The 9,846-nt window shown below is 48.2% G+C and overlaps 2 protein-coding genes across 2 annotated transcripts; one reads left to right on the plus strand and one right to left on the minus strand.

Moving 5' to 3' along the window:
* Positions 1-1,265: 1,265 nt before the first annotated feature.
* LOC123168749 (calcium/calmodulin-regulated receptor-like kinase 2) lies at positions 1,266-4,786 on the plus strand. The gene is made up of 8 exons (XM_044586618.1): positions 1,266-1,548; positions 1,778-2,235; positions 2,448-2,601; positions 2,968-3,094; positions 3,269-3,354; positions 3,440-3,511; positions 3,937-4,140; positions 4,246-4,786. The coding sequence occupies exons 2-8, from the start codon at positions 1,883-1,885 to the stop codon at positions 4,543-4,545; spliced, it is 1,296 nt and encodes a 431-aa protein (XP_044442553.1). The 5' UTR covers positions 1,266-1,548; positions 1,778-1,882; the 3' UTR covers positions 4,546-4,786.
* A 243-nt stretch (positions 4,787-5,029) lies between these two features.
* LOC123168748 (phosphatidylinositol 4-kinase gamma 5) lies at positions 5,030-8,807 on the minus strand. Its single transcript, XM_044586617.1, has 2 exons — positions 8,538-8,807; positions 5,030-7,471 (listed from the first exon to the last, which is right to left on the minus strand). The coding sequence occupies exon 2, from the start codon at positions 7,366-7,368 to the stop codon at positions 5,341-5,343; it is 2,028 nt and encodes a 675-aa protein (XP_044442552.1). The 5' UTR covers positions 7,369-7,471; positions 8,538-8,807; the 3' UTR covers positions 5,030-5,340.
* Between the last annotated feature and the right edge of the window lie 1,039 nt (positions 8,808-9,846).

The following is a 9,846-nucleotide window of genomic DNA, read 5'->3' on the forward strand; positions in this document are numbered from 1 at the left end:
TTCTCTCTCCTGCCATACTTATTGGTCTCTTGATGTTTTTAGGTAATCCTGTGTGGAAGGTCAACGTTCCCTTATTGTTTCCGCCATAAGTTCCGCGGGCACCCTGCGAAGGTCCTCGTATGCACAAGGGAAGCGCCACAAGTGTACTGTGTAGCCTCGATGTACAATAGTGCCTATTTGATGGAGTCGATCCAAATCCATCCTTAGTTTTTGTTTTGCAAAATGATCGTATGACAATTTATGTTTATACTACCAGTCACAAAGAATCAAATATGTTGAGAGAAGTGTCACTGACCACGACATGAACAATCGATAGCCAGGTCAAGAAAAATATTATTCACCGTGGCATCGCCCATACGTTTATTTATTTATTTAAAACATAGGGAGTATAAGATGACACCGCATACACCACCATGATGCACACACACATCCACACAACGTCTACAAATGACCAGTGTTGAGGGCTATATGATTTGAGGTTTCTTTCCACCGACGGAAATATCGCCTTACCCTTCCGCTCATACAAATATACATGTTGAAGTTGGATTTCAATCCCTGATGGCTAGGGTATGCATTTGATAAAATGCCGTTTCCTCTGTGTATATACGTAATCAAACCACCCCGCAAAAAAAAAACTTAATCAAACCATACAGAGCCATGCTGACGGAGCTGTTACGTCCGTTATATTTTCAATAACAGAAAAAAAACTGGTTAACCAACTAAGCACATTCAATGTAACACACAGTCTACCAAGACACGCATTTCGGCATCAGCATGAGTCGCCGACAAGCAGGCCCTTCCGAAATTCTTTGTATTATATGGGACGTATTATATTCACGAAAAAAAAGTCTCTTACGGGATACTACATCTCACGGTTATTTTTCTTTCCTACTACTATAATCCTAACGAAAAATTCCTAGTTAACGGTTAAGCGCATTCAGTGTACACACCGGAGCCTACAAAGATACGCATCTAAGCATGTGCACAATTCGCTGACAGGCGGGCCCCACCGAAGTTCCTGTATTATATTCACGACGAGACGATGTCTCCTACGGGATCCATTCGCACATGACCGGCGGCTCCCATCAAACCACCAACTGCTCTGCCTCCATCTTCATCTTCAGAAACAAAAAGAAGAGAAAAATATATTCAGCAAAAGATCAAAGAGGAAGCGAGCGAGAGAGAGATAGAGACGGTATATTACTAATAAATCACTATAATTAATTTCGTCCCCGAAAAAGATGCACAGTACGCACGCAGACATTAATTACTCTCAGTCTTGTCCTGTGATGAAGCGCTTGGACTGCGTCCACCTCCAAAACACGCAGCCGCCTTTTCCACGCGCCCACCGGCTCTGAATTCCGCCTCCCCTCTCCCTCTCCCAAACCCGCACGGCGAAAGCAACAGCCGGAGCACGGGAAGAGGAGGAGAACTCTCCCTCTCGCGTCGTCGTCGTCGTCTCCGCCGATCCTCGCCCTGTCCCTCCCCGTGCTCTGCTCCCTCGGGGTCGCCGTCCCAGGCCGGAAGCTTCGCGCGCAAGGCGCTGAGGTACGATGCACGCCTCCCGCCCGGCTTTTTGGACAGATCGCCTTTATTTCGGGCGGCCCGATCACCGAATTCCGACGCGGGGTTGCCTTCATGGCCGCGGAATTCCGGCGCGGGGGTGTTTCCTTCCCCCTGGCGCGTGACGCGCCTTGACGCGTCCGTACGTCGCGCCGCGAGAATTTTCGGTGCGGGATTGATTCCTGACGCGTGTTGCTTTGCTGCTCCGTGGCAGGAGGAGGAGCGGGAGTGCGCGCCGCGGCGGTAGCCGCTCTGCGCCTGCACCGGGGCCCGTCTCGCACCGGCATGGTCTTGGCCCCCGCGGGAAGGCACGGCGGGAATGGCCGATAGGGCGAAGGTCGTGGCCGTCGTGGTCGCCGCCGGCGTGGGCGCGGCGGTGCTCGCGGCGGCGTGCGTGTTCCTGGCCATCTGGATGTACCGGCGGCGGGCCAGCGTGGTGGCGCGGACGCGGACGCGGTCGCTCGAGTCCTCCACGGCCACGCTGCGGGCCAACGGCTCCACCGCCAGCCTCGACTCCAGCGTCTCCGTCTCCGTCGTCTCCGAGAGCGTCGCCGACTGGGGCCACAGCCCGCTGCCGCCGGGGAAGCGCGTCGCCTTCTGGGGCTGGCGGGGCGCCACCAACGCCAGGGACCAGCCCCTCTCCGTCTCCGGGATCCCCAAGTACCACTACAAGTATGTATGGCAACTGCAGCTCCATCGCATTCCTCGTGCCGTTTTCATTTCATAGCTGTGGATTCCAGTTCCAGAAGCTATCAGCCCATATGAAACTCATACCATGATCATACTGTGAATGCTGGTGTTGGTGTGAGTAGCCAAAAAAAAAAAAACAGAGTAACATTTTCTGATTGCTCCATGTGAGTGACTGCTGTTGGTTGGTTGCTCAGGGATCTGCAGAAGGCTACCAACAACTTCACCACGATTCTGGGGCAAGGGTCGTTTGGTCCTGTGTACAAGGCTGTAATGGCTACCGGTGAAGTCGTGGCTGTAAAGGTTCTCGCGAGCGATTCTACGCAAGGGGAAAGAGAGTTCCAGACAGAGGTAAGGTGACTTTTTTGGTCAGTCCCTGCGATTACTACTTGATTTGGGGATCCATAGATAATAGCCAGCTGGGTTTCGCTCCAACTGCTTGCAACCCAAAACTGAGGCAAGCTAACAAAAAATTGGCTTCCAGTTGGTTTGGCACCAAGAACTGGCATATCTTAATTTTGGTTGTGCAAAGTTATTGGCTGTCTCTTTTTGGTAGTAGATAGTCAGCATGTAATTATGTTCTTGAGTGATGACACATGGTGCGGGTGAAGGCAGTGCAACTTGCAATATCTTTAGTCCATGTTGAGTAGTAGTTGGTAGTGAAGCATTTGACTCTGATAAACTGAGCTATTATCATGACCACGTCTTCATTTGCAGGTAATTTTGCTTAGTCGGCTGCATCATAGAAATCTTGTTAATTTGGTTGGATATTGCGTGGAAAAAGGCCAACACATTCTGATGTATGAGTACATGAGCAACGGGAATCTGGCAACTCTTCTGTATGGTAAGGGAGACAATTTCTCTACTTTTCGGTGATGAAACATGAAAAGGAAAAAAAACATCCATGTAGTAATTCTGCACTGAGCATGTAGCATGACATGCATTGGGAAGGGAATAAACTAAATGTTGTCATGAATCAAGAAATCTCTCTAATTATTTTCATACCACGTCCTGTTAGGTGATAATAAACGGAGTTTGAGCTGGCAAGAGAGGCTACAAATAGCTCACGACGTCTCTCATGGGATTGAGTACCTGCATGAAGGGGTACAAGTTGATGGCTATTAAACACGTACCTCCATTGTTAATGACCTGATCTTGCAATTGATCAAAGCTACGACTATGTGTGCAGGCTGTCCCGCCTGTTATTCACCGAGACCTAAAGTCTGCTAATATACTCTTGGACGAATCAATGAGGGCCAAGGTTAGGCAATTTATGATGGAGTATTTATGCTGATCATTGCAAATGCCTTTTGTTCTTTATGTGTACTTTTAGGTGTTATTATGCTGCCACCTTAGCTAAACCAGTACTACTGTGTCATGATGAGTCTGCAGTTCAGTGATCAACTGAAAGTGCTAATGCCGATGGTTTAGCTAAACAAGTATTGTCTCTATCACGAGTTCATTAGTAATAAACTAACCTGCTCCTGCTGGATGCCAGTTGTTTAGCTGAACCAATACTGTCTCACGACGATGTGTCTGCAGTTCAGTGATCAACTGAACCTGCTAAAGATATTTCTGATGGAAGACGCATGCAACTAAAATAAATATATCAGTTCCATGGCAGAAAATTGTTTCTTGAAAATAACTATGCTAATGTGCTCTGTTTGTTTTACTTGGTGTGTGCAGGTTGCAGACTTTGGTCTATCAAAGGAGGAAGTATTTGATGGAAGTAAGTCAGGTCTCAAGGGCACCTATGGATATATGGACCCTGATTACATGTCCACCAACAAGTTCACAAAGAAGAGCGATGTTTACAGTTTTGGCATAATACTTTTTGAACTCATAACAGCCATAAATCCACAACAAGGCTTAATGGAGTACATTGACCTAGTAAGTGATTTCAGGCATTCTTACAGTATTTTCTGACAAGATTTCAGTAGGGTGAAATTTACCTTGTAGTACCAGTCAGTGAGCATTATGCACCTCTCCTTTTAGGCAGCGATTGGAGGGGAAGGAAAGGTGGACTGGGATGAGATACTCGACAAGAACCTCCTTGGCGGGAGCATTCCGGAAGAGGCAAGGGTCCTTGCCGATGTCGCCTACCGGTGCATCAACAGGAGCCCAAGGAAGCGGCCATGGATATCAGAGGTCACCCAGGCCATTTCAAGGCTAAGGCAGCGGCAGATGACTTTGCCGAGGAGCGAGACCAGGACCGTGCTAAGGAGGATAGAGTACCAGCACGTGGAGCTCAGCGATCTCGCCGGCATGAAAGAACTCACGCCGGTAGGAGCCTGAAGTCTCTCCTTGCTATTTGATGAAATCATCAGTTAGTTTTGGCCTTTGAAGGTGTCTAATCATCAGTTAGTTTTGGCCTTTGAAGGTGTCTAACTTGGGTTGGAATAGATGTAAATAATCCCGAAGGTAGAGTTTGGCAGGATGACCGTCTCTCAATTGATAGACTGGCAAATTGGTAATATGAACACTCTAGTAACAAATGCTAGAAAGTGTAAATCGATGAAGGGGTTATTAAACTGCATGCTGACCTTATGTTCATAATGTTGCTGCATGAACTAGACAATAAATTTCACAGCAACATAACCTAGCAGAGACAGAAGAGTTTAACTGCATCAATAATAGAGTGCAAGGTACACACCACTGAAACATCTGTGACAACAGGTACAGTATATATAAATGACATGAGAACAATGACAACTGACAGCACAATAAAAACCTTTCAAGTTGAAATATAACATTACTCTGAAATCTGGACAATGTTTAATTACCACACCAGAAACTTTTTCTTGCATGTCTATTTTATTTGAATGGCACCTTTGAATGCATATCATGCATGGAGGAATTGGGTGGCCAAGAACTGGGCAGACATCACATCCCAACCTCCTCCAGGCAACTAGCTAGAAAAGAAAAAAAGGAAAAAAGAAGAAGGAAAACTATGTACAGGAAAGGCCATCATCTGAACATGGACCTCTGAAGCAGGCATATTCAACGCTCAAACCCTATTGTAAAGGATGGCTTTATTCGACGACCGACCACATACCTTGACCAAACTGACTTCTCTACTCCTGCACTAACTCAAAACTGACAAGAAGTACCCATCCTCAGCCTCCCCCTCTGCCCGGTGGCGCCGAGCTTGTGCGCGCGGAATGCGCCAGGGAGCAGCTCCTGGAACTTCTCAAGGAACAGGCCCCATGCATCCACACCCATGTCGGCAAGCTTCACAAAGCTTGCGCTTGTTGGGAGCTGTTCATTTGCGGTCCTCCAGTTACCAACTTGGTTGTTTTCAGAGGTTTTCACAGAATCCGCACCCTTCGGAATAGCAGGCACCTGACGCTGGCTTTTGTCCATGAGACTGACACTGCTCAGTGAGGTTGATAGCTTGGAAATGTTAGGAAGCCACTTATTGACAGGCTTGGGGCAAGCTAACTTTTCTGCATTGCTTTCTTCCTCTTCCTGAATGTCATCTTCCTCTTCTTCAATGGCCTCTTCCAATTTAGACAGCGGGTTTCTGGAGCTTCCCCCCTTAAATTCAAAATGGTAGGCTGGTGGTGTTTTTGGCATTTCATGATCTTCACAGTCAAGTTCAAATTGGGTCACATCTTCATCTGCAGAATCATGTTCTGTGGAACATTCTTCTCGTTCAGTTGCTAGCCTCCTTGCCTCCATGCAGACAACCTCTAGCTGACTTGGCTGATCATCCATCCCGTTAAATTCCCTGCTCATCATCTCACCAATCTCCGCAAGGCAAAGACCAAATAATGTGCCTTCTTTCAGAAATATGGTTGAGAGGACTAGCACACGGAGGCACGCTTCCCTGATCATAGGCAGCTCCATGCGAAGCATCTCAGCATCTTTCACTGGATCAAGTTTCCCTATGTACTCAAGCTCATCCTCAGAGAATGGGATTGACGCCTGCGGCCAGTGAATCCATTCAAAATATGGATCCTCTAAACACTCTGGCAGGCAGAGACCATGGTCAATAGGAATCAGCTCAGTCAGATTTCCAAATTGATCTGCTCCTGTCACCTTTCTTACCAGAAGATTTCCAGCATGTCTATCAGTGTTGAAGATTCGGATGTCAAGAATACCAATCCTGTGAATAGCAGCTACAGGGAAGCTTGAAGTGCCAAGGTCACTAGCATCAAAATCATGAGGAGCGAACTGCTGAAATGAGGCAATCTTACTGACAGTTCGCGGATCACCCACAGAAGCCTTCTTGTTGGTAGAGCCGACGCCTTCATTCACATTAAATACAGGATGTGAAATCTTGACAAGAACTGTCGGGGGGACATTAGCAAAGTTATCATAGTCCAGAAGGTATGCAGCAACCTCTCTAAAACCGGTCTCACCAACTCGAACTGATCTTTTGAGGCCTGGCTGCCCAAGGGCTCTCCCAGTAAAACCTTTTGGATTGTTGGGTGCAAATGGCTCCTCATCATTTGGCTTCACAATGGCAGCATTCTCACCTTTACTGTTCTTGAAATAGTAGGCACCACCAAGCCCACTATTGACAAGTTTTGGATCCACACCGTTTCTTATGGCCCTAGCAACATCCTTAACAAGCTGCTTTGCCTGAATGCAGCGGGTTGGACATACTAAAACTTCAATTGGACTGCCCCTATCCCTTTGCTGCTGGAGATCCTTGCTTGTAGGAGATAGACATGGGCTGGAGGAACTCCGATGCATGAAGGTCTTGGTCAGGAGCAGTGGGGAATCATTTCGGATGCTGCTGAGATCATTCTTGAGGACATGATCACCGAGTGTCAGAGAACTCTCCTCAGTGGGAACATTGAGGGCCACCTGCAGCTTTCTTTTGACTGTGTGTACACTGTCACCACGATCTAGTTGAACAGGCAGTACAAACCCAGTGTCAGTCTGGACAAAAACACGTTTCCATCCAACAGCCCTCCCCTCGCTTCTAGTTTTGGCAGGGTAATCACCGATCAGCGAGCTGCTCAAGGCTGAAACTCCCATCTGGGTCTGGACAGGGCTCTTCAAGTTGCGAGACATGGCAGACAACAAAGGAATTGCTCTCTTGCGCCTTTCAAATTCTGCAGATGACACTGTGCTAGAGTGCGAGAAAGGTGTCACGGTAGCAATCATCAGGCAACAGACTCCATCTTCCACGTTAGATAGAAAGCAACAGAAAGCTTCAATGGGAAGGTGTTACGAAACCCGATGAGCCCAACCTTTGGATAATAAGATCCTGCAAAAGCAGAAAGAGCAATTGAAGGTTATTATCTTTTTCTCAAGTCAGAAACAACTGCTAATAAGCATCGAAACGAGAAAATATTAGTTCTTCATCCAACTTCCAAACTACGGATTCTGGCTCTGTAATAAATACAGTATGAAATGGAAGATAGGTAATTCTCATGGTAAACTCAACTACCCAGTTAATGAAATATAAACCAAAACACTTCGCATGATTTGAGTTAGCATTTCCATATTTTACAGAAAGTTGGTATACAAAAGGAGTGGGCTACCACTTCCCATCTTTGACTACTAGCTTTTTTTAAGCCTCGTACAGAAGATATGATACGTTCGTTGAACATAGATGCATTTTTATTTCAGTTTCATTCAGAGATTCGTGGTGTCCCCCATTCACTCCTCCATCAATAGCATTTGTCCTTTTCTTACCCAAAATCTCTGTAGACTGATCACTGATGAGACAGGGAAATCTCTTAAACTTTCCATGTGGAAAACAAACCCAAAGCCCACGATCCAGTCCGGAATCCGGGCCAGCAGCTTAATTACCTCTCAATTCGACAATCGTGCAGTTTTCTTCCCTGCGTAGCTAATGGCTATTACATTTCATCTCGACAGAGTCAGTAAAAATTCAGATGCAGTTGTCAAAGGCCTTTTTTTTATGACAGAAATCTTGGAGCTTTCAAGCTGAATCCGCACTAGGGAAGCTGCGCGAGTACAAGCTTCGCTCAGGCACAGTAGATCAGCTGCGGCGGGAGCGAGCTACACAATCGTCAGACAATCTAGCGGTTGATGACATGAGCTACGCGTAAGGAAAGGCATTGATGAGCCCGGCCCAGCTGAAAGCCTGGAGAATCCTAAAAAAGGAATAATTATTGCTCCAGAAGCTAGCAGAACGAAGCGCGCTCCATTCCTTGGCGACGAAGCACCGTTTTTTTCTCCTACCAAAAACGCCGGCCCTTCTGCTCTCTCCACTGAGAAAGAGAGACATCGGAGCGGCGAAGGCCATGGATTCTACCAGCGGAACGAGCACCAACACGAAGGGGGGAATGAGGCTCTGTCCATACCTGAACCAATGCGGGGACCCAGAAATGGCGGCCCGCCGCCGGCGGGGCCGCAGATCTGGCAGGTGCGCCGCAGCCGCCTCTTTCGTCCGGCGTCCGGCGAGGGACCGGCACCTCCCACTCCCCGGCACGGCACTCCTCCGCCTCCACCTCCCGGGTCCCGAGTTCTTGCCCCCTTCTTCTCTGGCTCTCTCGTGCGTGAGTGAGCGAGAGCTTGCGAGGGGCTAGGTGTGTGGGGGTGCGAGAGGGAGAGGGACAGGGGAGATGTGTAATGGAGGGGGTTAATTTAAAGCCCTGAGCAAACCATGGTTAGGTTAGAGAGGTCCGAGGGGCGCGTGAGCTGGGATTGGCCGGGGCAACGTGTGTGCGTGCGAGGGTCTTCTTCCTCCGGCGACCCTCGACTCTGATCTAATTGGATGGCACGGCCTTGTGCGGTTTTTCGTGGGCTTATGCGCAAATTCTTGGCGAACCATGCAGGGGAGCCGCATGTAATTCGTCGAGAAGAAAGAGATTATGACGTCGAAGATGACACGATTGGTATATTGTAAAAAATGGCATGATTCGATAAGAAGTCGAAGATGGTACGATCTAGATGGGCAAAGAATGACCTAAAGAACATCAACTGGAGCGACAGTCAGAACATTAGCATGACCACAATGGGAGTGCGGCCATCGGTCGTCAGTGAAACTTACATGCACGAGCATATCACATGCTTTGGAGGAACGTGACAGTGGAAACGCTGCACACCCAAACAATCTTGCACTACCGAATCAGACACCGCCCCGTCGACTGAAGATAGGGGAAGGGGGTCCATGGGAGGGATCAGTTCAACCTCAAAAATATGGAGGTGGATACCGATGACCGGAGGGGGACAACATAGGTCCAGGATGACAAAAAATAACCAGCCCCGACCACCCCAAGGAGAACGAGGTGATAAGGGAAACATCCAGATCTGGTCGAGGGGGGGGGGGTGTCCATGGAGGGATCAGTTCAACCTCAAAAATATGGACGTTGATACCGATGACCGGAGGGGGACAACATAAGTCCAGGATGAAAAAAAATAACCAGCCCCGACCACCCCAAGGAGAACGAGGCGATAAGGAAAACATCCAGATCTGGTCGAGGATGGTCGAGGGGGGTCCATGGGAGGGATCAGTTCAACCTCAGAAATACGGAGGTGGATACCGATGACTGGAGGGGGACAACATAGGTCCAGGATGACAAAAAATAACCAGCCCCGACCACCCCAACGAGAATGAGGCGATAACATCCAGATCTGGTCGAGGATGGTTGGGGGGGGTCCATGGAGGGA

The sequence above is a fragment of the Triticum aestivum genome, chromosome 7D (genome assembly GCF_018294505.1).
Source record: "Triticum aestivum cultivar Chinese Spring chromosome 7D, IWGSC CS RefSeq v2.1, whole genome shotgun sequence".
Classification (NCBI taxonomy): Eukaryota; Viridiplantae; Streptophyta; class Magnoliopsida; order Poales; family Poaceae; genus Triticum; species Triticum aestivum.

What these genes read in the sequence shown, in the direction of transcription:
- LOC123168749 (XM_044586618.1), top strand. Translation starts at nt 1,883, where the DNA reads ATGGCCGATAGGGCGAAGGTCGTGGCCGTCGTGGTCGCCGCCGGCGTG. An exon ending in ATCCCCAAGTACCACTACAA is followed by an intron (nt 2,236 to 2,447) that starts GTATGTATGGCA and finishes TTGGTTGCTCAG; the next exon opens with GGATCTGCAGAAGGCTACCA. An exon ending in TAATGGAGTACATTGACCTA is followed by an intron (nt 4,141 to 4,245) that starts GTAAGTGATTTC and finishes CTCTCCTTTTAG; the next exon opens with GCAGCGATTGGAGGGGAAGG.
- LOC123168748 (XM_044586617.1), bottom strand. Translation starts at nt 7,368, where the DNA reads ATGATTGCTACCGTGACACCTTTCTCGCACTCTAGCACAGTGTCATCT.